This window comes from Heloderma suspectum, chromosome 7, assembly GCF_057233095.1.
Source record: "Heloderma suspectum isolate Gila_16-S chromosome 7, 16-S_ref, whole genome shotgun sequence".
Classification (NCBI taxonomy): Eukaryota; Metazoa; Chordata; class Lepidosauria; order Squamata; family Helodermatidae; genus Heloderma; species Heloderma suspectum.
The window spans coordinates 35,283,492-35,311,187 of NC_139464.1; the positions used below are offsets into that span (position 1 = coordinate 35,283,492).

Here is a 27,696-nt window from a genome sequence, read left to right on the forward strand (position 1 = left end):
ACGAAGAGTCAGACATGACTTAACGACTGAACAACAACAACAACAACTCTTTGTGTATTTCGTTATTTTTTAAATGTATTGTAAGCAGGGCTGGCCCTACCATGAGGCAGAGTGAGGCAACTGCTTCAGGCAGCAGATACTGGAGGCAGCAGTAGCAGCCTCCCAGGCGTTCAAACTAAACTCTGCAGCTGTTCCTTTCTGTTGGAGGACAGAACTGTGTATGCCACACAACCTATCCTGGAGCCCCAGAGGGTGTCATCACACGATGCAGAAATCCTGTGACTGTACCAGGGCTTTCTGCCTCCGTGTCCTTCGCAGGATCATGACGTGCTCAATTTCAGATCACCAGATGGTCAGAAGCCTCTCCGGTAAATTATGATTTCCCCACCCCCATTAAATTCTCTGTATAGTAAATGTGAAAAACTGTGTTGACATTTGCAATGCTTTTACATTCTGGGCAGGGTTGCATGATCACATTCTGGGCAGGTTTGATCACTGTGCATGCTGGTTGCAAGCCACCTAATTAGCATAATTACCCTTGCTGGGTGCAGGTTGTCATGGTGTCCAAACTCAGGTGGTTTATAAACTACTCAACAACCCTAGAACAAGCTATGGTTTTCAGGGTGGTTTTTAAACCACCCCAGCCACCCACCCTCACCAGTGGGGTAATTATGCTAATTAGGTGGTTCACAACTGGCTTGTGTGACTTATTTTCCCTCTGTGATTGTGCAAACCCAGTCTCTATCTCTCCTTGTAGAACACAGCAGATGCTATTTTAGTAGATGAGTACGTCTGAAGATTCCATGGCAGTTCGAGGGTCAACTGGAATGCAAACGTGGAATAGATACCAGGGATAAAACCAATTACAAGAGCACTGCAAATACTAATTTATCTTCTGAGATGGTCACAAGATGTGCAAAGAAAAAATAACCTAACCTAATGAATGGCCATCAACTCCATTCAATAAAATTTATCCAAGAAAACTTGCCATGTCTATTCAAATACCTACCCTCCCTCTCTCAAATGCCACCAGAAGTGCTTCTAAGGAAGCATCTTGGTCTGAGGGGCTGAGAGAAGAAGATACAACTTGGTGAGCTGCTACTAACTAGCTCCCTGTGGTGGTCCCTCTCTCCTTCAACTGCCACCAGAAGGACAGCTGAGGAAACATTTTGCCCTGAGGGGACAGGAGAAGAAACAGAGTAAGCTTGAATTCAGAAGAAAGAAAAGGAGAACAGACCAGCAAAAACAGGCTAGCCCAGAAGGCCAATAGATGTAGTGCAAACCTGAATTCAGTTGGTTCCAGAATACAGATATATTCCCATGCATGTAGGCAACTGGATCAAGTGTCACCATCATGCTTTTTTCCTCCTCCCTCCCAATTCCTTTCCTTGTGCCTCGTGTCTTTTTAGATTGTATGCCTGAAGGCAGGGCCTGTCTAATAATTGATTCTTGTAACCTGCCCTGGGAGCCTTTGGACTGAAGAATGGGATAAAAATGCTTTGAATAAATAAATAAATAAATAAATAGCCCAGGCCATGTCACAGGGAGTGAAAATGCAAAGTCTGCTATTGGGCATCTGTGCCATATGCCTTTGTTTGTTGCCATATGCCCTCCCACCCATGTTCCCCAGCAACTGGTGTGCACAGACATACTGCTCTGATACTGGAGGTAGCATAGTGCCATCATGACTAGTAGCCTGCTCCTCCAGGAATTCTCCTCCAGGAATTTGTCTAACCCCCTTTTAAAGCCATCCAAACTAGTGGCTGTCACTATGTCTTGTGGTAGCAAATTCCATAGTTTGACTATATGCTGTGTGACTATATTCTGCACTTTTTCCAGCTCTAATATATATATATATATATATTTAGGTGCAATGACCAAAACTGTACACAGTATTCTAACTGTGGTCACACCATTGATTTATATAAGAGCACTATTATATTGGCAGTTTTATTCTCAATTCCTTTTTTAATTATGCCTTACATGGAGTTTGCCTTTTTTTACAGCAGCCGCACACTGGGTCAACATTTTCATTGAGCTGTCCACCACCCAAGATCTCTTTCTTTGTTGGTCACCACAAGCTCATATCCCATCAGGTTATATTTGAAGTTGGGATTTTTTGCCCCAACGTGCATCCCTTTACACTTGCTTACACTGAACCACATTTGCCATGTAGATGCCCATTCTCCCAGCTTGGAGAGATCCTTCTGGAGCTCCTCACAATCCCTTTTTGTTTTCACCACCCTAAACTTCATATCTTGAGCTATCTCCATTTTTGATGTTAAGATCTCTGCCTTCGGGTCTTGGTGAGTCTCTACTTTTTGATGGCTTTTTCTGACTTGGTTATAATTACAAGCTTGGACCATGTGAAGGGCCATGATGGACACAGAGTATATTTACTTAAACATAACATTTCTAGTTGCCTTTGAGGTCACAACCTTAGATTATAATCCTAAAATGTCTTTTTCCAGTATCCTAACATGTGTATTTCCAGTACAAATGTCAGGGCCAGCCCTATGTGTTGTACAGCAGCCTCCCTCCCTGCTCTCGCGGCTAGACAGCCACAATCGGGTGCCTAGCTGAAAAAGCAGGGCAGGAGAAATGCAGAGGGAACGATCCCCTCCGTGCTTCTCCTGCCCTGCTTTGGATAGGTGGCCACCTCCAAACTCGGCAGTGAGTTTGAGTTTTAGAGACAGCCTACTCTGCGTCCTCTAAGTTAGCCTCCTGCCTTCAGGTGCAGGGCAGGACATTACCCCATTGTCACTGATGAAGACAGATTCATTGCCAGTCCAGTCGACTTCTGTACATGGAATGGGAGCAAGAGTGTGTGTGTGGGGGGGAGACACTACCTTATTCTTTGCCTCAGGCAGCAAAATGTCTTGGGCCAGCCCTGTCTCATTGAACTCACTTCTGAGCAGGCATGCATAACACTGTACTGGTAATATTTCACTTTTAGGGCTTCTTCACATGGTGCTGTTATCCTGTTATTGAGATTGGTTACTCGGGGAAGTTTGCGGGTTCTTTAGATGACGTTGTCAACCTCCAGGGTGTCTCCCACACTAAATGACCTTTATCCCATGTATTAAAAGATCGAATGAGCTATCAAATTACTCTGCTTGAGTTCCTTGTAAAAAAGGAAAAACCGCAATAAGAGTACCACCTAGCGGCTGTATAATGAAACATATGGAAGACTCTGATAAGGGGGGAAAGGAGGGGGAGGAAGCACATGTCAAGGGAGCCCATCGTGATCCTGCATTTAAAACAGAAGCAGAAAGCCCCGTTTTAAATGCAGGATTTTAGGCTGGTGTAGAGATGGTCTTACAGAGAATGTTACAGTTTGGTATGCTAAAGGAAATATTCATACATTTAGGGCGCAATCTTATCTTGATAGGTGGCCGCCTCCAAACTCAGAGGCAACCGCCTATCCAAAGTAGGGCAGAAGCAGCATGGAGGGGATCGTTCCCTCCATGCTTCTCCTGCCCTGCTTTTTCAGATAGACAGCCGATTGTGGCTGTCTAGCTACAGGAGTGGGAAGGGAGGCTGCTGTATGACACATAGGATGTGTTGTACAGGCAGCTATGCTCTCCCTGCTCCGGAACGCCCCCAGCCATGCCCCTTTCTGGCTGCTCCACACTCCTCTTGTGAGCCCAGAGGACGGGGCTGTTCCGCGCTGCCTTGGAGGCAGCATGGAAGTGGAGGGAGGTCAGTTTTCCAGGAACCAACCTCAGAGTGCGGGCTCCAAGGTTGGGTCCCGGAAAACAGCATATCCTATGGCTGTCTAGCCACTGTCTAGCGGGCCACAGGATTCCTGCTTTACATAACCTAGTAAAGCAGAGGGGCAGAACATCAAGCCTGGGGTCTCCGGATGGCCACACTCCCATCTCCTGGCACTACCTTCTTCCCCTAACCACTGATGGTGTCATGGCTTCTTGGCTTTTGTAGTCCCTCCTCCTCCTCCTCCTCCTCCTCCTCCTCTGAGAGGTTGAAATGCCTCTCCTAAGGCTTAGTTACTGGCAGGAAGAGCTTTAAACTAAATACACTGGTGTTTTGGCCCCTCCCCTTTTGCAATTGGCCCCACCCACCACTAGAATGCAGCCCAGAAGACTTCCCTGAAAACTGAATTTGGCTCTTGGGCTGAAAGAGGTCCAACACCCCTGTGGTAAAGCACAGTGTTTGAGACGACTTGCTTTACATATTGCATTACAATGGATTTTGCAGCTTCCCACCTTGACCTGGAAACAGGTGTGGGGGTCAACCCCTAGAGTCCAAACCGCCATCCTGATATCCCAGTACTCAAACTGGTGGCTGATCCGCAAACAGAGAAAGAGATTGTGAACATACACGCATGCAGTTTCGTTGTGCTGTCTCGGGGCTGAAGGCAGGTATCACGTTAAGCCTCAGCTTTTTTTTTAACAGCCTTACCTGACTACCTGGAAGACGCGTGGAGAAGTCAAGCTCGGATTTGAACATGACATTTAGATCTGTTGATTCATCTGTCCTAAATATGCGCACAGCAATATGCCGATTTGCCCTTAGCTTCAAAGACAGCTCGGGTGTGTGTGTGTGTGTGTGTGTGTGTGTATATATATATATATATATAAATAAAAATAAAAAGATGGGCGAACTTGCTACTCGCAGTAGCCGTTTCGGCCAGCAGGGGCCGCGCCTTCCCTCTAGTAGTTCGGGATCTCATTCATTTGTTTCAGGTTCGATTGCCATCGCAACCGGCTCTCGGCATGGCGGATAGATAAGCCGCTGTTGCCCGCAGGTGGCGAGGAGGGCGCAGCAGCAGCTCTTTCCGCCAGCACGCAGCTCCAGAGAAAGGTCTGGGAAGGGCGGCGGCCTCCGGTCTAGGCAGGCTCCTTCCCGCGCCTCCCTTACTGCTCACAGGAGGAGGGGGACCGAGCGACCCCGGCTGCCGCGTCCAGCGCCGGGCCCTTCTCCTTGCGGTGGCGTGAGGTGCCGAGCGGCCAGCAGAGGGCGCCGCGAGCGGGTGGAGCTGAGCGGGACGCCGCCGCCGGGGCGCCCCGCTCGCGCAAAGCCATGGGCAGCTCCGTGCGGAAAGGCAAAGTGGTCCGGCAGGCGCCCGCCGCAGCCAGCCCGCCGCAAGAGCGGAGCGCGAAAGCCACGCCCCGCAAAGGTGGGTCACGCCACGCCCCCTGGCATGGAGAGAGGGAGGCTGGGGGCTGCTGTGGTCACGCCCGCACTTAATGTACATCATCATCATCATCATCATCGACAGTGGGATGGATTCAGGGTTACTCATGCTTGGAGTATAGCCACTGAAATCAATGGGACATGTTAGTCCTGACTAACTTAAGAGCCATTTATTTCAATGGGTCTACTTTAAGCTTGACTAAAGGCGCAAATGGAAAAAAACAAAAGTCCTACAACTCCCAGCATGCCCCAGCCAGCATGGCTGGCTGGGGCATGCTGGGAATTGTAGGACTTTATTTGTCTAAAGGTGCATAGGATTGTGCTCTACGAAGAACTTCGGCTGATATACCGACTACGCCCTTATCTGGACAGAGATAACCTAGCTATGCTGGCTGGGGCATGCTGGGAGTTGTAGGACTTTTTTCTGTCTAAACGTGAACAGGATTGTGCCCTAAGTCTAGCCCAGTGTGGTTGTTTTTCTTATATGCACTTCATTCTAAAACTGTGGTTTCAATCAGAAGCCCTTTTATTGAATGATTATTACAATGTTAATTAATTAATTATATTAAATTATTTATAACATTTTTATTCTGTCCCCGCTCCCCAATTCTTCTAAAGAGCTCAGTGCAGCATACAAAGTTAAGAACCTAAAGGCGCAAGCCTATGCATGTTTAGACAGATAAAGTCCTACGAGTCCCAGCATTCCTTAGCCAGCATGGCTGGCTGGGGAATGCTGGGTGTTGAAGGACTTTAAACATGCATAGGATTGTGCTCTAAGAAGAATTTAGGCTGATACTACGCCTTTATCTGGGCAGAGATAGCCTAGCTACAGTTATCCATGCTCTGATAATCTCTTGTCTGGATTACTGCAATGCGTTATACGTGGGGCTGCCTTTGAAAATGGTCCGGAAACTTCAGCTAGTCCAAAATAGGGCAGCAAGGTTGTTAACAGGGCCTGACCAACGAGATCACACTATGCCAGTACTTTTCCAGCTGCACTGGTTGCCAGTCCATTTCCGGGCCTGATTCAAAGTGCTGGTATTAACATTCAAAGCCCTGAATGGCTTGGGGCCAGGTTATCTGACGGATCACCTCTTCCCACATGTGCCTGTCTGGAACCTAAGATCAGCTTCAGGTGTCCTTCTCTATGAGCCCCCACCAAAGGAAGTGAGGTGGGTGGCTACCAGGAAGAGGGCCTTTTCTGCTGTGGCACCCTGGTTTTGGAATGAGCTCCTTAGAGAGGATTGCCTGGCACCTACATAGTTCTCCTTCCAGCGCCAGGTGAAGACCTTTTTATTCTCCCACTATTTTAGCTTTTTAGTTTCTTAATCTTTAGCCTGGTGTTTTAAAACTGTATTTTAAATCTCTGCATTGCTGCTAGGTTTTATTTTGGTTGTACTGTTATACTGTGGTTTTAAGCTTTCATATTTTATATAGTTTTATGCTGCACTTTGTGGTTTTAATTTTTGTGAACTACCCAGAGAGCTTCAGCTGTTGAGAGGTATAGAAATTAAATAAATCAGGGTGCAATCCTATGGATGTTTAGACAGAGAAGTTGTAGGCCTTTTTTCTATCTAAACATGCATAGGATTGCCCACTTAATTAAAAAAAACTGTGTTGGATCAGATTGAAGGCTTATCTAGTCCAGCGTTCTATTCCCACAATGGCCAACCAGATGCCCCAATGAGAAGCTCACAAGTTGGACGAGAGAGCAATAGCTCCCTCCCGGTCATGTTCCCCAGCAACTGGTGTACCGCCTCTGATACTGGAGGTGCTAGTCCATCAGGACTAGCAGCACGCATAGCCTTATCCTCCATGAATTTGTCTAATTGCCTTTTCATAGAATCATAGGGTTGGAAGGGGCCTACAAGACCATTGAGTCCAATCCCCTGCTTTTAAAGCCATCCAAGTTGGTGGCCATCACTACATCTTGTGCTAACAAATTCCATAGTTTAACTATGCGCTGTGTGATGAAGTGCTTCCTTTTATCTGTTCATCTCTCCCCCCCCCCCCCGTTTCACCTTTACAGCAACTCTGACCGGTCGGTTAGGCTGAGAAAGAGCGACTGGCTATCCCAGGGCCTCCCAATGAGAGCTTCATGGCTGATACATCAAGCAGTGTTTGAATTAGGCTTGTCACCTTATTTCCTATAGCACTTTCACAGGGCATGCATGTGTATGTGGCAACTAATATGAAGGTGTTGATTTGCATTGATGGCATGTGGGGGACAGATACGGCCCAACAGTGTGGGTTGGCTGGCCCATGGATGTCCAGTGAGCTTAATCGTGGAAAAGGATGGGAAATGGCCCCACAGCTGAGTGGCAGAACACATGCTTTGCATGAAGAAACCCCCAGGTTCAATCTTTGGAATCTCCAGTTAGAAGGATCAGGTAGCAGGTGATGGAGAAAGAACAGGGCCAGCCCAAGATGTTTTGCTGCCTGAGGCATGCACAAAAGCTGACCGTGACCGGACTGGCCGTTGAATCTTTGTTCAACACTGGAGATGGGAGAGCAGCCACCACTGCACATAAGGCAGCAGACTGGCTTAGGAAGCGCAGGGCAGGCTACATGACACACATCTCTCTCCTCCCAACACCTTCCTGCTGCCACCCAGCATCTGCTGCCTGAGGCAACTGGCTCACTCTGCCTAATGGTAGGGTCGGCCCTGGGAAAGAACCTGCCCAAGACCTTGGAGAGCCACTGCCAGTCAGACCAGTCAGTACCAGGCTAGATGGACTTGAACCCAGATCCCACCAGTCCATATCTGACACTTCCACCATACCTAATACATGCAGCTCTGGCTGTATGTATCAGATGTGAAGAGCAGCTGGCTTACTGCTGAAAATTAATTCCACATGGTGGTATCTCTGTGCAGTTGACATAATGCAGCCTTCCCCAACCTGGTGCTCTGCAGATGTTTTGGACTACAACTCCCAAAAGTCCCGACCATTAGCCATGCTGGCTAGGACTGATGGAAGTTGAAGTCTAAAAAGTCTGGAGGGCACCAGATTGAGGAAGGCTGAGGTAATGTATATCAGCTAGCTCACCACATGGATATTTGTGGAATGTCTCCACTCCAGCATCAACCACACACACACACGTATGGAAAGTGTGGTGCTGCCAAGGGGACTTCTACCACAAAAGGGCCAGATTCACGTAGGTTTAAGTGGCATCTGTGCAGCTAATATAAGATTATGAAGAGGCATTCGTTAGTAGTTGCATTCGCTCCACCAAACCACTTTGGAGCAAGTAAGGCAACAGCCTTCAAGAAGTGTTCAGAAGGTATGTTTTTCAATTATGTGGAATTCTTCTTCAAGAATAAGCCAAAAAAGAAAAGAGTCCTAAGCCCTAAGTTTACTAATGTAAACTTGAGCATTTTTGAAAACGGTAGGAAAAGTTTAACTGGAGCTATGCAAAAATATTTACCAGTCCTAATATTTATCAGTTCAGTCCTAAGCACTTACCTGGGTTTGGTTTCTGTTGGAAGGGGGTCACTGGAGGCTTCTGGTGTTTGGTCATAATTGGGTTTATTTACAGATATATAGTTTGAGCATCGGCGGAGGCACAGCTTAAACATTCCTGAAAGGGAGCCAAATCCACTGTCCTACACCAGACCTCCAGAGAGAAGCAGCCAGCAAACATCCCCAAATGCTGTTGGCTTACAGAGCCCCAATCTCAACTCTCTCTTCTCCTTTTCAGACACTGCCCTGATTAGGTAGGGTTCTAAATTGCATGTAGAGGAGCCCCTCTCCGTTTTTTAGATGTTTTAGTGCGATGGTTGTGAGAGGAGTAGTGTGACTTTGGAGGAGAGGCTAAACACATGGCCCCGCTCCCCTTTCACCATGGATAACCTATTCACACAAGGAATGCACATTTCCCTCTGTTTCTCTCCCAGTGTATCGCCCCCAAAATGTTTCTATTGTTTTCCACCCACAGCTGGCTTTCCCCCTCCACTTGGATGGAAAGGGGAAGAAAGGCGAGCCAACTTCCCCTACCATCTCCTAGCCCAGCACTCCCCAACATAGTGCCCTCCAGATGACTAGAAATCCCATTTTCCCCAGCCACCATGCTGTTTGGGATGATACAAGTTGTAGTCCAACACATCTGGAGGGCACCAGGTTGGGAGTGGCCACCTCTAGCCTTCTTAGGCCATTTGCAGGACCAGCACTACCATTAGGCAGAGTGAGGCAGTCGCCTCAGGCGGCAGATGCTGGCAGGTGGCAGCAGGAAGGTGCTGGAGAGAAATCTGGGTGTGCGGCCTGCTCTGTATCCCCCTAAGCTAGCCTGGTGCCTTCAGGTGTGGTGGAGGATGGTGTTGCCCTGTTGCCATTGTTGAAGAAAGATTAAATTGCCAGTCCATTCAGTGTTTGTCCATGAAATGGGAGGGGTGTCATCTTGTCCTTTGCCTCAAGCAACAAAATGTCTTGAGACGACCCTGGCCATTTGCCCATAGCTTCCCTACCAAAAGATGTGCCTGGAAACTTTGATCATTGGCTACTAAGGGAGTCTGCAGTATGTATGACTCTCCTGTCCAAACCCGTCTTACAACATGACGATTACTCAGAAGTAAGTACTGCTGAATTCTATAGGAATCACCGGCGGGTGGTGGTGGTGGAGTTGGAAATAAACAAAACTAAGATTCTTTCCCCACTCTTGAAACCTCCCCTCCTTCCATGAGCAAGGCAACCTGGAGTTAGAATGACCATGTGTCCTCTTTTACAGAGGACAGTCCTCTATTTGAAGGGCTGCCAGAGGACCATCCTCTATTTGAAGGTGTCCTGTATTTGAAAGGCTGCGCTGTCCAAGTCCAGTTTAAAAATGAACTGCATGAACTGTTGCCCATCAACAGTTAGACTAAACAGGCAGGCACACAGGTCACCTGCTCACAGTCTTCAGCACCATGTTGAGATTTACTGCATTTCTATTAGAATTATAGTGGTTATTTCTAAATTTGCATCTATACCTATACATTAGCATATACAGATTTTCTGCAAATAGCTGTCCTATTTTGTCATTTTTGGTGATGCATTTCTTCTTTTTAGTGATTCATAAATGCCCACCTACCTGGAATTCTGAACAGAAGCGCTCCTGTTGGGTTGGGACTGGGAGGGGATACACTGCAACCTTTTCCCCATTTCACTAGTCACCAATCTCCAATTTCACTGTAGTCTACAAGTAATTTTACCTTGGGAGTGTTATGTGAAGCTTATAGGCATATTCCAGGCCTACTATTGCATTCTTGATTGTCTTACAGTTGTAGGCCGCAACCCTGAAGCCACCCACCTCTGTCCAATCCAAAGTTCTTGGGTTTCCTCCATTTCAGAAGTCCACCCTGCCATGGAGCTCCAGAAAATAGATGCTTATGTCTAATTCTTTATGGAAAAAAATATAAATATCTCTCTGCAACCTGAGAGGAGTCCAAGGACCACAGGAGAGTAAGTGGCTTCAGGATTGTTGCAGCTATAGCCTTCAAAGTGCCTTGCAAGTGATAATTGACCATAGCTCCATTCTATAAATAGGCAGGAAATCGCTTTGATAGTGTGGTGAAAGAATCCCAAAGTCTGTGAAGGTAGAAACACTCACAGGAAGAGCAGCAGTATTAATCAAAAGGGTTAACTTCTCTAGCTATCTTTTGACTTTCATTTTTTAATTAGGCTGATAGCTTTCCATGGCAAGCCTTTCTGGACTTTGATATACACAATGTCTCTATGTTACGAAGTGCAAATCACAGGCTAGAACATGGATTTTATTTCTGAAATGTAACTTAGGAAATTGCTTTCTGTGAGTGTGGTTGTTTTTCTGTGAATTCTGAACTCAAACTCAAAGGTAATTCACATCTATCTGTCTATATTGTCATGCTGAAGTCCCTAGTTTGTTTAGAGCAAGTTTGTTATAAAACTTTTAGATGGCACTTTTAACATGCGAAGTGAGAAGCAAGACAAAGGTTGTAAAGCACAACAACCCTGTGAAGTAGGTCACTCACCCCAACCTCCATTGACGGCATGTTCAAAGAACATAATCTATATGTTAAAAAAAGAAGAATGTTTAGCCTCAGCCTTCATCTCTGTTCCAGGGCCAGCCCTACCAGTAGACAGAGTGAGGTGGTATCCTCAGGCAGCACATGCTGGGGGCAGGGAGGTATTGGAGATAGGAGCTGTGCTTGCTATGTGTCCTGCACTGCAGCCCCTAAGCCAGTCTTCTGTCCTCAGGTGAGGTGGAAGATGCCTGTGTTGAAGTAAGATTCAGCTACCAGTCCGGTCAACTTCTGTACATGGTATCGCGGAGGAGATGGACACTGTCTTTCCCTTTTCCTCAGGCAACAAAATGTCATGTGACAGCCCCCTTCTCTCCCACCTACCTGTGGGATGAGAACTGGGGGAGGAAATGCAGTTAGAACAGTCCATTAATTTCATGTGGAGTTCCTCTGTTCCTTTTCTGTGGTGGCCCCCACTCTGTGGAACTCCCTCCCTAGGGAACTCCGTCATGCCCCCTCTTTAATGAGCTTCCGTCGTGCATTAAAAACGTGGTTGTTCAGGCAGGCATTTGGGGTGGGTTAGGGTATTTTAGGAAATGTTTTTATTGTAGAATTTTATTATTTTAAACTGTTTTATTGTATGTTGTACATCGCCCAGAGTGGCTGGGTGACCAGCCAGATGGGCGATTAATAAATTTAATAATAAATAATAAAATAAAAGAAAGACAGGGCTGTCCCAAGACATTTTGCTGCCTAAGGCAGAGTGCAAGATGGCACCCCCTTGCCCCCAAATCCACATACAGAAGCTGACTGGACTGGCAGTTGACTCTTACTTCAACACTGGCTACAGGATAGTGTCCTTCACCATACCTGAGGGTGGCAGGCTAGTTTAGGGGGTGCCCTCAGTTGTACATGCCCCACAGGCTGTGTGGGGAATGCAAAACTCTCCTCCAGGAGAGGAGAATAGCCAGGGAGTATGGGAGGAATAGCTGGGAGACTGCCATTGTTGCCTCCCTGCATCTGTCACCGGAGGCAGTTGCCTCACTGTGCCTAATGGTAGGGCCAGCCCTGCCTACAGAATTAACATCTGATTTTTCTTTCTCTTTTTTAGCACTAAAATGCCATAGCAAGCCTGCAGAAAGCTCTTGGATAGATGTGCCCCTCCCCAACCAAACCCCTTGCAACAATACATGTTTCTACCTACCCAAACATTCCTAACATATTAGCCTATGTAAGGGAGGAATGCAGTCTGTGATGAACCAGATTACAGTGTGTGGCAAGCCCAGAGCAGGAAGGGCCGGGGGCACCACACCAAAGGACTTGCAGGAAAACAAACATGGGTGACTCAAACAAGCAACTTCCTTGTGTCACATGCCATGTGGGAGGTGAAAACCTTCAGCTCAGTGGGAAATTGGCCCCAATCCTTGACATGGATTGGGGCCAATCCTAAACATGGCATTTGAGACCTGTCAGTCAAATCCCCCGGAGATATTTTTTGTGTGTGCATTAGATCTTTGCCACACCCCATCTGCTTTCCAGTCTCCAGTAAAGCTGAAACAAGCAGGAAAACAAAATCTAGAATAGCAAATGTGAGTGTTGGAGTCTGATTTTCTCACACTTGAGCTATGTGAATAAACTTAAAGTTTGCTAAGGAAGCCTGGATTTTGTGAGATGGGAGCTAGTTCATCCAGGCATCTCAAAATAGTAACAGGATTATTTCGTACAAGTCGGGCCTGCAACAAAATATTGTTGTATGAAGGATTCCTGTTCAGGATTCCAAGCAGCCAACACAGCCTTTTTCAAGATATTCCATTCCCCCATCCCCACAGATTTTTCATCTCTCTGCCACCCAGATACTCAGCATTCTGCAAGTGCTGAGCATGCTCAGTTACACTCACCACTATTTATTTATTTATTTATTTATTATTAAATTTATTAATCGCCCATCTGGCTGGTCACCCAGCCACTCTGGGCGATGTACAACATACCATAAAACAATATAAAACAATAAAATTCTACCATAATTTTTTTTTAAAAATACCCTAACCCACCCCAAATGCCTGCCTGAACAACCACGTTTTTAATGCACGACGGAAGCTCATTAAAGAGGGGGCATGATGGAGTTCCCTAGGGAGGGAGTTCCACAGAGTGGGGGCCACCACAGAAAAGGCCCTCTCCCTCGTCCCCACCAGTCTAGCTGTCCTGGCTGATGGGACAGAGAGAAGGCCATCCGAGGCTGATCTTGTTAAGCGGCCTGTCTGGTGTTGCTGGAGGCGCTCCTTAAGATAGGCTGGGCCGGAACCATATAGGGTTTTAAAGGTCAAAACCAACACCTTGAATTTGGCCCGGAAAACAACTGGTAACCAGTGCAACTCCTTCAGCACTGGAGTGATGTGATCTCGCCGGCGGCTGCCTTTAATCAGGTGAGCCGCCGCGTTCTGTACCAGCTGCAGCTTCCGAACCGTCTTCAAGGGTAACCCCACGTAGAGCGCATTACAGTAGTCTAAACGAGAGGAGACCAGGGCATGTACTACCGATGGGAGCAGATGGTCGGGAAGGAAGGGGCGCAGCCGCCGTATCAGATGGAGTTGATACAGCGCTGTCCAGCTCACAGCTGACACCTGAGCCTCCATGGACAGCTGGGAGTCCAAAATGACCCCCAGGCTGCGGACCTGGTCTTTCAAGGGTAGCCGTACCCCATTCAACACCAGGTCAACATCCCCCAGCCTCCTCTTGTCTCCCACCAAAAGTACCTCGGTCTTGTCAGGGGTCAGCTTCAGCTTATTCCTCCCCATCCAGCCACTCACCGTCTCCAGACATTTGGACAGGGATTCTACGGCCAACCTTGGTGAAGATCTGAACGAGAGGTAGACCTACGTGTCATCCGCATATTGATGACACTGCACCCCAAACCTCCTGATGATAGCCCCCAGCGGCTTCACATAGATGTTAAATAGCATCGGGGAGAGGATGGAACCCTGTGGCACCCCACAAGTAAGTGGCCACAGGTCCGAAACCTCCTCTCCCAGTGCTGCCCTCTGGTACCTGCCGGAGAGGAAGGACCGGAACCACCGCAATACAGTGTCTCCAATGCCCAACCCCTCCAGGCGGTCCAGGAGGATACCGTGGTATCAAAAGCCGCTGAGAGGTCGAGGAGAACAAGGAAGGAGCATTCACCCCTATCCAGAGCCCTCCTCATATCATCCACCAAGGCGACCAAGGCCATTTCTGTCCCATGCCCAGGCCTGAAGCCCGACTGAAATGTTTATTTTTTGTACTAGGTTATTTTTTGTAGGGAGGCTGCTCTCATACATTTCCCCTTCCCCTAAACATGGTTCACATGACACAACAACCCACAGTGGGTTGTCAGCCTTGTTTGTTTCAAAGTGGCTTGTTGTGATGTCCAAATCCAGCATGGTGGCTTCAGTGTAGTTTGTTAAACATGCACAAGCCACCACGAGAACCCATGGCTTACTGTTGGGTTGTTCGAGGTAGCTTTTTTTCACACTGGCTTGTCATGATGTGTGAACCTGGCATGAAGACTTGTGCAGGGCTTGTTGTAGGCCGTCTGTTCCTTTCCCGAACCGACTTCGCATTTTACAGTGGGCATGTTGTAGGCGTGCGCAGTGCCTGTGTCACTCTGTGACACCCCTTTCCCCCCCCCATCTCTTCGCACCTGCACAGTTACAGAGGCACAGAGGGGTGTTTTCATCTATTTAATCACACTTTCGCACAGTTTTGCAGCTTCGTATCTTCGCAACAGTTGTGGACTCAGTACCCAAGGTCTGGGGGTGGGGGTGTTCTTGGGGAATGACCAACATCGCTCCAGCCACCATTTCGGAGCAATGGCTAGGCACCTAGTGCTCGTGCTTGTGAGTGCGAACCAATGCGAGAGTCTCAGGCTGGGGATCTGACAAACTGATGCTGCGGAAATGCAGGAGCACACAACACTCACTTCTTACCTAAAAAGGGGCGGAAAGACGCAGCACAGCCCCTCAAATACAAAGTAGCCACTGAAGTGCCATGCCCCCATACTCCTGGGACTGCACAGCTGTGCATTTCAGTAAAATGGCAAAAAAAGAGGGCACAGTGAGTCTGTAAGGGAAGCGCGCAGTACATCGTGAGTGTATCGCAGGACATGCTGACTCGAAGCCGAATTGCTGCACAGTTGCAGTGGGTTGGGGGGTCAAAGTGATGCCATATAGATGCAGCCCAGGTGACTTCCAAGTTGCCTTCCAACTCTAAAATTCTATGATTACATATATGTTGGAGCTTCTGTAGAGCTAAACAGTTAGATATTCAGACCTTTCCCATTACTACCTTGAGAATGAAATATAACTGTGCAGGGTTTCATCTTCCTCACTTGAATGGAAAATGTCTAGAATTGAGAGGTGTAGAATGTGTAGAATTTATTTTCAGAAGTCAGAAGCTGCTGTTTGTAAGTAGTAAATATGAGCTAACGTACTAAGTGAAGGCAGCATGACATATTATTTTGTTCTCATACAAAACACAGCATTATGCAGCTGCTGCCAGGAAACCCGTTGTGCTGACAGCATTCAACCTTCCCAACATTTTGCAGAGCAGCGAGAGTACACCAGTATCAATGAGGAATCAAGTGAGTGCAGCTAAAAAGGAGGTGTTTTGACGATACTATCAGTAAAGGAGGAGGGTTGATTACAGAAATCCAGTGTGGGTGTTAACTAGATTAAAAGCACAACAGGGTCGCAGGTAGAGAGCATTTGTTTTAATTTTGCCTTTTTAAAACAAAAGTGCACTCAACATGCATTGTGCAGGTACTATTTAACATTTACATTAAGAAACGCAGCCTACTTGGCATTTTCCTGCCCCAAAGAGTTAAAATGTGGGTGCCACCACCTCACATGTTACCAGGGCAGATGTCAAGGGTAGACATGGCTGGGCATCTGCTGAGGGCCCACTCCCCAATAGGGGCCTACTGACAAGAACCCACTGGAGCTGCTCCTGCTCTTCACCATTGCAACCTGCTTCTTCACCTGCCAGCTGCTCTTTCCCAGACAACTGTGGTGGCGAGAAGGAGGAGCAGTAGATGCCACTGCCTAGCTGCTCCCTGGCTCTCTGCCTGACAAGCAAGCAAATGGTAGTAATGATGAGAAAGAGGAGGAGGAGCAAGAGCCACTGGTGACAATGGTGGTGACAAGGTAGACTTAACCCATGATTTGCTGTAGCGCATGCCTGGTGTGTGCGGCTGACACTTTGCATAATCAACCTCTGATTGGAGGTTGATTTGTGCTGTGCGAACCCAGACACTATGGGTTAATGGTGGGCTAAACAAACCACAGTTAACCTAAGGACTAATCATAGGTTAACTCTGAGTTGTTTAACCCATGATTAACCCATAGGGCCTGTTCTCTCCCGCTCATGCATAAGAAACCATTGGTTTTTAAACCAACCAGTTATTGTTACATGCAAACAGCCCCATGGTGTCTGGGTTCAGACATCACATAGCAACCTCTGATCACCCCGATCGGAGGTTGATTATGCAAAGCAGAAGCAACATGTGCTGGGCATGTGCTGCAGCAAATCGTGGGTTAATCATCCCACGATTTGCTGCTGCTGTGTGCCAACCGGGTCTGTGTGTGCATGAATGACAGAAATGTAAGAACTCAATAAAAGTGCTGATATTTAGATTACAGTCTCATTAATATGCCAAAACACTCTATCCCATAAAATTATATGATAAACAGAAACACATCTTTAGCATGGCCATGCCAGCTGGGGACTAGCATAATTGTCGGTTAGTGTTACGTGAGGACCAGGTCATTGTGTCCCAGATATCTAGATCAGCCTTCCCCAACCCATGCCTTCCAGATGGTTTATACTACAACTCCCATCATCCTCAGCCAGGATGGGAGTTGAAGTCCAATACATCTGGAAGGCACCAGGTTGGCAAAGACTGGTGCAGACCAACATATCCCATATAAAAGGAAGTGTGTGTGTACACAAATGCTCTTTTATTTGATTACTTTCATTTATGTATCCATGTTTGAATAAGAGTTTGTGAAGTAACTCTTAAACTTTGACCCCATTTATATAAACAATCAGGGCTGAGTGCAGCCAAATGCTTTTGAAGGCTTATCACATACTGCTGTGTACACATAAAAGGAATGGAAAATGTCTCGGGTATTTTATTCCACGGAAAGGTGCTGCATAGGTGTTGCACATGAAAATAACTTCCAGGTCTTTATTTTAATGGTGATCATAATATTACAGATTTAGACTGATGACAAAAATGTGTCCCCACTGCATTGGTTGTCCTGCTCTGTGCCCCATCTGCCAGGTTGGGGACTGGCATAGGCCCAAGGGTCATTTGGAATACAGGAGCCAGATGTACATTTGAGGCACACCTGATTCCATTTTGGCATGTCATGTAGGTGGCCCCTTTCAGTGACAAAAAGGGATGGAAGGAGAAAACCAAAAAGAGGAAAACTACAATTGTAGAGAATGATAATCTTAAGCAAATGTCAGTGTATACTTTAGAACTGGGTTGGGGAACCTGTGGACTTCCAGATATTGTTTGACTGCAACTCCCATCATCTCTGACAATGGCTGGAACTAATGGGAGTTGGAATCCAACAACATGCAGAGGGCCAAAGTTACCCCACTTCTGCTTTAGAAGGTGTTGGCATTCTAGGCCAGGGTCAGGCAACCAGGTAACATGCAGATATTCTGGACTACAACTCCCATCAACCCCAATCCTCTGATGATTATGGCCAATGGTCAGAGATTGTGGGTGTTGCAGTCCCAAACATCTGGAGGGCACCAGGTTGCCTATGCCTGTTCTAGGCAGGTTTTCATGACTAAACGGATATGTGGATCGAGCAAATCCTTATCGCAGCTGGCAACATGGGGCAGCGGATACCAGATTGTTCTACTGTAGGCCTAGTTACCATTGCCCATGTCAGCAGGTGCATGTCAGTTTAGTCATGAGAACTATGTCTAAGGATGGATTCAAGTGCAATTCAACAAACTCTAATAAATTAGGGCACAATCCTATAGGGTGGCCATAAGCCCTAATCGCCTCTGAACTTGGAGGCTTCCGGCCATCCAAAGAAGAGCAGGAGGCACGGTACAGGCAGTCGTTGCCTCCATGGTCCTCCTAGTCTGTATTTTTGTTAAACAGGCTTTTTTGCCCATCTAGCTTGGGCTCTGCAGAGGGGGAGGGAAGGAGGCTGGGGAAGGCTAAAGATAGCTCGTATCCCCACTTCCCCAGTCTCCCACCCACCCATAGAAACGCCCCCTTTCTGTTCTCTCTGAGGTTGCTTTTGAGAGCCTGGAGAGGCAGCCGGCGCAGTTCTCTCCATGCCAGCTGTGAGGGGGAGGAGCAGGAAGCTCTGATTCTTGGCTCCGAGGTTGAACCGACCTCGGATCCAGGACTCTGTCTAGAGACGATAGGATCACTGTTCCCAGCACTGAGCTCATGAGCTTGATCGGGCTCCATTCACATGAGACAAATGCCAAATCTCCAGTGGCATGTTCATTCAACAAACCTATAATAAACCATTGTGGGTGGAAACAACAAACAATCTTGTGGCACCTTAAAACATAACCAATTTATTCTGGCACTGGTTAGCCTTAAAGGTGCCATAGGACACTTTGTTATTTTTGCCGCAATCGAGTAACACAGCTGCCCTCTGGAAATCATGGGTGGGATGACCAGGCTGGTGTGGTCCTTTTTTTCTTTTCTTTTTTTACTAAATTCTCCAAGGTCCATCAAGCAAGTGTGCTTACTCAGAATCTCTTATCAGGTAAGGGGGCATAAAAAACCTGTGTTAAGTGATCCTAAGTATGCACTCTTGCTTAAGAACGTAAAAAGAATCAGATTAGACCCAAGTTCACTGAGTACATCATTCTTTGCAAGTAACATCAGAAATAGCAGGTGCTTTCTTCCCAGCAAGAACATTAGCCCATGGCCCACTGCTGGATTGTAAGTGGATTTGGGAGGGGATCAGAGCCTGGTGGCAGAGTACCTGGTTTGAATGAAGAAGGTCTCAGGTTTAACCCCTGGAACCTCCAGTTTAAAGGTCCAAGTAGCAGGTGACGTGAAAGACCTCTGCCTGAAACCCTAGAGAGTCAGAGACCCTGAGACCACTGCCAGCCAGAGTAAGCAATACTACTCTGTATGGACAAGCAGCCTGGACTAAGGCATCTTCTTGGGTCTGTCCTCTGTTCTCATAGTTGCATTTTTCCCATGGGAAACTGGGAATCCAGTCCATTCTGGATCTACTCCTGATCCTTAAAAGCATTATAGTGAAAGACTTCTGTTGTTAGGTGAGGGGGGAGGTGATATTGTTCAGGAAATACAGGATTCATTTCTGTGTGAGTCCTGATCCGCAGCTAGGCTTGTGTAATTTCTATTGTGACTCCTCTTAACAATGTCTTGAGGGTAAAACCTAATTTATTTAGTTGCACAAAAACATCCCCATTAACTTTAATTGGACCTGAACAACCCAATCCTTGTACACCTGTCTCAAAATAGGCCGTAATGTATAAAGGCATCAAAGCAGAGGCTAGTGACGTTGTATGGCAGTGCTCAGCTGACTATGATTAATATGGCTTTCGGACATCACGTTCATGTTGTGGTGTTAGGCCTAAAGGACATGTGACATGGCCCTAAGACAGCTGTCATTTTGACACCAACATACATCATGGTATCCACTCTGAAAATGATCTGTAATTGTTACGCTCATTTTCTTCTACCCATTTGTAGCCATGTGTGGTTTTGAACCACCGGCCTACCACTCCCCCCGCCCCTTAAATGAGCAAGAAGAAACTGATAGTCATCACAAACTGAATTGTAATTTCTAGTCTCTTCTCTGCCAGGGATCCCAGAAGATGTGGGACAGAAGGAACTAGAAGAGGGGTGGGGAGTGTCAGGGTGGACACTGAGCCCATAGAATCCCAGAGTAGTTCTGATTCTGAGGAACAGCAGTTGCTCCTGGGAGGGGAGCACGCTCCTCTTTCCCAGGGCCAACAGCTGACGGAGATTCCTCCCACCAACATTCCTAGCTTAGATAGCAGTCCAGGGAGTAACAGAGCGCGGATAGCAGACTTGGTGGATGCGCGACGCTGACGCAGAGAGCGGCGCCAGATGGAGGGCGCGGAAAGGAGGCGTAGTGCCCGGTTGGCGCGCAAACAACGGCTGCGCCCAGAGGATCCAAGGGAAAAGGGGAGGGACTCTCCCTAGTCCTTAAGTTCAGGGGTCTGCCAGTAATTCCCTTTCAGATGGGGACCAACTATTCCAACTTAAGGCATAGGTACTGTGCTGCTCAGATCTAGTTGCAAACGGTATAGTTGTTAAGTTGTAAAAGAAGAATAAAGCTTTGAAAGGAATCCCTTTGTCTGTGTCTGGACTTGGCTACTGGATTAGACTGAGAGAGGCCTCCAAGGAGCCCTTGACAGGGAGCTAAAATTCATTGTGGCCAAATATGAGCCAACAATGTGATGTGGCTGCAAAAAAGGCCAATGCCATTTTGGGTTGCATTCATGGAAGCATAGCTTCCAAATCCCGGGAAGTACTAGTTCCCCTCTACTCAGCACTGGTTAGGCCTCATGTGGAGTACTGTGTCCAGTTCTGGGCACCACATTTTAAGAAGGATGCAGACAAACTGGAGAGGGTTCAGAGGAGGGCAACAAAGACAATCAGGGGACTGGAAACAAAGCCCTATGAAGAGAGACTGAAAGAACTGGGCATGTTTAGCCTTGAGAATAGAAGACTGAGGGGAGATATGATAGTGCTCTTCAAGTCCTTGAAAGGTTGTCACAGAGAGGAAGGCCAGGATCTCTTCTCGATCATCCCAGAGTGCAGGACATGGAATAATGGGCTCAAGTTACAGGAAGCCAGATTCCGGCTGAACGTCAGGAAAAACGTCCTGACTGTTAGAGCAATATGACAATGGAACCAGTTACCTAGGGAGGTAGTGGGCTCTCCCACACTGGAGGCCTTCAAGAGGAGGCTGGACAGCCATCTGTCAGGGATGCTCTGACTTGGATTCCTGCATTGAGCAGGGGGTTGGACTCGATAGTCTTGTAGGCCCCTTCCAACCCTACTATTCTATGATTCTATGTGGCATAGTGGTTAGAGTGCTGGACTGGGACTCAGGAGCTCCGGGTTCTAGTCTCCACCTAGGCCATGAAGCTCAGGGGGTGACTTTGGGCCAGTAACTGACTCTCAGCCTAACCTACTTCACAGGGTTATTGTGAGGATAAAATAGAGAGGAGGAATACATCAGCCACCTTGGGGCCCTTACAAGAGGGAAAAAGGCAGGATATAAATGTAATAATACATAAATAAAATATAAATAATTGGGTGGGGGAGCTGGATCATCCTTCACCTGGCCTTCCATGAGCTTGATGACATCAGGGGCTGTGGCCACACTCTTGACGTCATTTGATCCCCAGCTGAAGCACTAGCTTCGCCTGCCCCATGCCTGCTCCCATTGGGGAGGAGGCAAGGTCGTCAAAGCTACCCCAGTCAAGGCACTGGGTGGAGGAACATTCTTCCACATGGTGCCTTGACCGGGGCATATTGCCTGCCCCGCACCTTCCCTCACTGGGGAGGAGGCAGGGTGGTCAAAGCTCGTAGCACGCTGCTTGCCATCCCAACTGGAAATCAGGGAGTCAGTTATTTTAATAAACGTTGAGGATAAATAATTAACTTCCTTGTTACCCTTGAACCTCTAATCTATTTTATTGTTGCAATATCATTTTGATTTCTTTGATCAACAGAAGATGCTCCTCAGAAGGCACCTGAAATTTGCTGCACGGGAAAAAAAAGTAGAGTCGCTATTAATAAGGGAGACTGGAAATTAACAATCCAGACACTTGTTGATGAAAACGATGTTATGATCTTCAGCATTACTACTTGCAGCTTCTGTTCGAAGGTAATTTATTAGTTTTCAAGCAGTTTTAGTAGCTGAAGAGGTCAATGGATGCTGAGTTGAAGTTACTGAAGAGTTCTAGAAATAAACAACAGGTTATTTTACCATAAGAACAGAAGAATAGAAAAGCCCTGCTGGATCAGACGATGGGTCCATCTAGTCCAGCATTCTGTTCACACAGTGGCTGCCCGCCTGCCCTTGGCTCGCTCTCAGATGCTCCTCAGAGCAAGCCAGAGGGCGGGTGGCTGCTCTGGAGAGCCTTGCTGGCCCTGTTCTCCTATTGTGGCATTTGCTGCAGCACCCACTGTAGTGAGGCACTCCTGGAAGTGTGGGGGGCAGGGAGGGTGTACAATTTGCCGCTCCTCCTGTTCTGCTGCCTGAGGTGGGGGATTCACCCTGCCTCACGGGAGGCTTGGTCCTGCTTATATGCTCAGAAGGTGAGAATTGGAAGTACCCTTTTTCATTCCAGGCTCATTCTTATGTCAATGTCTCCTAGTTTTTGCATTACTGTGGAGACCGCCCCGCAAATAAACCTTTTGGCAGCTTGTGAATTTTTATGCATGCTCACTGGGTTTGAGTAATTTAACTTATCTTGGGGGGTGTTTCCACTAGTGATTTACTCCAAGCTGGCTGCATGTTGAAGTCATTAGGGATAGATGATGTTGTGGCCATCCAGCAGCCACCCCAGAGCTTATCACAGAAAAACCAGATTTCCTGAGACTGCTTAAAGCCCAATTCTTTTCCTCAAGTCGGGTTCTCTCTGGTATAGTTGCTGTGTGCCCCAAGCCCCACATTGACCTTGGGTATGCTAGCCCAGCCTTAAGAAGAAACTTCGACCCTTCATTATAGAGATCCTGTGGGTTAAAATGGGGGCTGGTTTCCTCTTTGTGTTTACTGCAGTCTTTCCCACAACAAACACATTAGTGTCTCCTCAGAAGTAACTCCCATTGTGGTCAATGAGGCTTGTCCTCTGAATGCCCACAGAATTTACAGATATCCCCCTCAATTGACATGGCACAGTCTAAAGCCCAAATTCCCTAAGTGTGGTAAAGCGCGATCTCAAGGCTCTGATTCTCCTTTGTTTGGTTTATTGCATTAGAAAGAAACTATGTCCACCCTTTGTTATAGAGATCCTGTTGGTTAAAATGGGGGCCAGTATCTGTCTTTGTGTTTACTGCTGGCTTTCCCAGCATAGGCATATGTGTGTCTACTCGGAAGTAACTCCTATTGCAGTCAGTGAGCCTGCTCCTGAAATGCAGGTGCATCTGGACTTTCAGGGGAGAGGAGAGGGGGGGAAGCCTCTCTTATTGGCTGAGCAGCCCCTGCCAGTCAGATGATGTTCACTCCAACCCCCACCCCCACCAGGAAGTATGTTGTGTAAAGCGATTTTTACTGCTCCAGAGAACCTGCTCGTGGAGCCCTGCTCACAGCAAAGCTGATTCTTTTTTTAAAAAATCCTGTACTCCTCCATTAGCTTCTCCTTCCATTGTCGTGGAAACATGGCCTTGGTGAAAGCTCACTCAGCTTGCTTTTTTAGTGTGGAGAACAGATAACGTGCTTAACATTTCTATTGTTTAGCAAGCTCTCAGAAATACATATCCTGCTAAAGATATGTTCCTGTTTATCATGTCATTTTATAGAGTAGAGTGCTTTGGCATAGTAATGACACGGTAATCTGCATAGCAGCACTTTTATCTAGTTCTTACTTTTCTATCACCCCACCCCACCCTTACACGCCTTTTGTTTATTTTAAATACTTAACAAAAACAAACCCCTGCCTCTCCACATTTTTCAAGGTGGCGTACAATAAAACCATCCTAAAAATTGTCCTTAGGCTTGTAGAACAACCAATAACTGACAATAAAACATTGGCAGCAAAAAAATCTTTCCTTGCCAACTGCACCATAAATAATCATTGTTAGAAGAAACAACAGACTTCAAGATATTTGCTGCCTGAGGCGGAGCAGCCAGTGGCACCTCTCCCCAGCCAGTCCCCCGCCGCCCCCAGACACACCCAAGTTAAGGTGTGTAGTACTCAAGGCAAGCCAAATTATTTTGGCACCTGAGGCAGAAAATCCATCAAACTCCTCTCTTGCTCATTGGCAGTAAAAGAATAAATAAATGATGCAACAGATAATATATTCAATAACGCTGCCTTTTCATGACACCCCAAATCAGCTGCCTCAGATGACTGCCTCATTTTGCCTCATGGTCAGGCAGCAGAGGGTGCAATCCTATCCTATACTTGAAGTCAGAGGCTGTCAAGTATCCAGTGCAGGGTGGCTGGAGCACAGAGGCAATCTTTACCTCCATGCTCCAGCCGACCTGCATTTTCCCTAGACAGGCGATTTCACCCATCTATGCGTGGCTTTGGGGAGTGGGAGGGAAAGAGGCCAGGACATTCATAGGAAGCTGCGTAAAGTGGCTTCCGCAGTCTCCTGCCCTCCCCACCCCTGGGATTGCACCTTTTTCACTGTCTCCGTGCTCGGTTTCCGAGAGAAACACGCCAGCTGGGAGGGGATGGGGGTGGGGAGCGCGGTTTCTGGACTCTGAGGTCGGAGCCCTGGTTTTGACTTCAGATCCCCGAAACTGAAATATCCTATGTGCCCCAGATGCTGTCTAGGAAACATAGGATTGCTCCCTTAGTTTCCAAAAGTTTAAACACATAGGGCAGACTTCCTGAACCTTAACAAGGAGATACATTGAGCCTTGTAGGAAAGACCCTGCCAATATTCCGGTTGCTTAGTTTGTAATCTTGCAGGAAGGGACTGGGCTGCTTTGTGTGTTTTTTAAAATCTTTATACAACACTTAGTAAACTTTAAGCACTTTATAAATTAATAATAAAAACAATAACAACAATACAGATGATGATGCCAGGAAACTAACTGGGAACCAACGGATGCTATTGCAAAATTGGTGCCATGTATCACCTGCAACCTGTACCAGTCAACCCCTTAGTGACCTCATTTTGAACCAGTGGCAGTTTCTGGACACATTTCAAACTGCTAGTTACTAACAGTATATATGCAATGTGTATTATATAGGTGAAGGATCTGTTCAAATCCATGGATGTTTCCTATTCTGCTCTTGAACTTGACCAAACAGGTAAGGCAAGTTACATTCAAGCATTATTATATGTAAATGAAAACCTCTGTCAGACTGTGAAGAACCCATTTGGGGCTCAATCCTATGCAGGTTTAGACAGAAAAAAGTCCTACAACTCCCAGCATTCCCCAGCCAGCATAGCTAATAACTGGGGAATAGCAGGCTGGGGAATCCTGGAAGTTGTAGGACTTTTTTCTGTCTTAACCTGCATAGGATAGCACCCTTAGTTATTCTGTAAGACAACTTCCTCATTGGCTGTGAAACTGTGACTGAAGCTCAGTTAAAGCAAAGGGACAACTGTATCCATGACAATTGCCAAAGGCAACAGCATTCATTGCTCTTAGAATTGTTTACTTTATGGTTGGGGTTTACCTGGTGGTCTCTGAAGAGAGTAATAATAAGAAAAAGCAGAAAAAGTTGTCCTCTGCAGCGAGAGAGAGAGAGAGAGAGAGAGAGAGAGCGCGAAAGCACCTTTAGCCTCTAGAAGGGTGCTTCCTGCTTTGGTCATGGGCTGTTGTACACAGATTCGGTCCTGGGGTGGGTGAATTTCAACACAAACTGCTTGCCATCCACCTCTGCAATCTTCTGAACCCACTCACTGTAGGCAGGACACATAGTCACCCTATTCCAGCTGGGTATTTTCCTGCTCTAGATCCCTGTCCTGAAGAGTTGTCCACCAAGTGGGGTTTCAGCCTCATATAAATGCTGCTGCTGCTTCTTCTTCATCCATCAGCATAGTGGAAACTGCTGCAGTGAAATGAGGGAGCTCTGGTTATGCATGCATTATGAAAGAGCATAAATACCAACATACAGGGTGGCTTCACTTGATCACAGAGGCAACAGTGGCTTATTTTTCCTCCTTGGATATGCAGGTCACATGCTGCCCAATGAGTAACCCAGAAAGAGTAAGTGGCTGGGGTGGTTTACAAACCACCCAGCAACCCAAGAACAAGCCATGGGTTTCAAGGTGGTTTGTAAACCACCCCAGCCAGCCACCATTGGCTGGGTTTGGACATCACAACAACCCATGCCCGGTGAGAGTAATTATACTACTAGGCGGCCCGTGACTGGCACATGCAGGGAGGAAAGTAAGCCACCGTGGCTTATTTTCCCTCTGTGACCTTGCAAACCTGATCAATGTCTTTAGATCCTAGCCATGACAATGAAAAGGTGCTTTTTGCTTTGTCATGCTGCAACTAGCAGCCCTCAGGACTGAAAAAGTTATGTCCCCCTGATAGAGTCTCTTTGTGCTTGGTAGGTGTCAGCCTCCTGACATCCCTCCAGAAATCTACCATACGGGAATACCCAGTTCCCATCAGCAATGAACATACCTTTAATACGAGATTTTAATGTTCAGCAAAATATCTATTTTTCATTTGCAGTGAGTTAATTTGAAGAATAATCACACTCTCCAATTGGATCAGTTTAAAACATCAAACCATCATTATTTTCTAAACTAGACTCCTACAGTGCAATTGTGGCATCAACTGCCAATTTCCTTGCATGTTATCTCCCCCCACTCCCCTGGCACTCCCTGCCCTCAAACCTTTGCTTGATACCTTATAGTTTGATGCATGCTTCTGGTTCCATCCATTTATTGTGATACACAGGCAGAACCCAGACTTTAGTCTTAGGGCATTTCTACACCAGCCTAAAATCCTGCATTTAAAATGGGGCTTTCTGCTTCCATTTTAAATGCAGGATCACAATGACTCCCTTTACATGTGCTTGCTCCCCCCCCCCCCCGCATCTGAGTCTTCCATTCTCTTTCATTGATATTGCTTTTCTTCTTGCCGCTTTAACTCTTTTCACGGAGGAAACTGAAGCGGAACACAACAGGGTAATTTGATAGCTCACTGTCTGCGATCTATTTAAAAATGGAACAAAGGATATTTAGTGCAGGAGACGCCTTGAATAATCACAGCGTTATGTAAAGAGCCCGCAAACTTCTGTGAAGGAGCAATCTCAGTCACAGGATAAAAGCTCAGTGTGAAGGAGCCCTTAGAACTGCATGTTGCAGGGTGGGGTAGATTACTAACTACAGCATTTTCATACTTAAGTAGTAGTTCCTTTTCTCTCACAGCATTTTAATAAGTTACACAACCAGTTGTCTGAACTTCACAGGACTTGGTTCTTGTTCTCTCTCTCCCTCGTCCTCATCCTACCCTTTGGGAAGATCCAGTTCTCCATTTCCTGTCCTAATGTTATCTATGTGTAGCATTATTCAATATGGCTATGGTTATGGAGCACTTTATTTAATACAGTCCAGTTTTTAATGGTTTCAACTGCCATGTTAATCTGCTTTGATGGAAGCTGCTGTGAGCATAGAAAGTGGATTGTAAATCTTTAAATATAAATAACATTTAGCAAGAATATGGCGCAGTGCAGGGTGAACCATTGTTTAATGTAGGTTGTTAAAGGAAATTGACAACACTGATGTCACTGAACTGACATGCTAAGACAGCCTTCCCAACCTGGTGCCCTCCAGAGGTTTTGGACTTCAACTCCCATTAGCCCCAGCCAGCATGGCTAATGGCCAGGAA

The 27,696-nt window shown here is 46.8% G+C and overlaps 1 protein-coding gene across 1 annotated transcript; it reads left to right on the plus strand.

The window, feature by feature from the left end:
- Positions 1-5,001: 5,001 nt before the first annotated feature.
- LOC146339527 (uncharacterized) lies at positions 5,002-26,503 on the plus strand. Its single transcript, XM_084811882.1, has 5 exons — positions 5,002-5,140; positions 15,645-15,746; positions 21,896-22,050; positions 25,093-25,153; positions 26,412-26,503. The coding sequence occupies exons 1-5, from the start codon at positions 5,044-5,046 to the stop codon at positions 26,501-26,503; spliced, it is 507 nt and encodes a 168-aa protein (XP_084668008.1). The 5' UTR covers positions 5,002-5,043.
- The last annotated feature ends 1,193 nt before the right edge of the window (positions 26,504-27,696 follow it).

Bases quoted from the DNA above. Each gene is read 5' to 3' on its own strand.
- LOC146339527 (XM_084811882.1), top strand. From the start codon at position 5,044: ATGGGCAGCTCCGTGCGGAAAGGCAAAGTGGTCCGGCAGGCGCCCGCC. The intron at 15,747-21,895 runs GTGAGTGCAGCT...TTTGATCAACAG, and splicing joins CAGTATCAATGAGGAATCAA to AAGATGCTCCTCAGAAGGCA. The intron at 22,051-25,092 runs GTAATTTATTAG...TGTATTATATAG, and splicing joins CTTGCAGCTTCTGTTCGAAG to GTGAAGGATCTGTTCAAATC.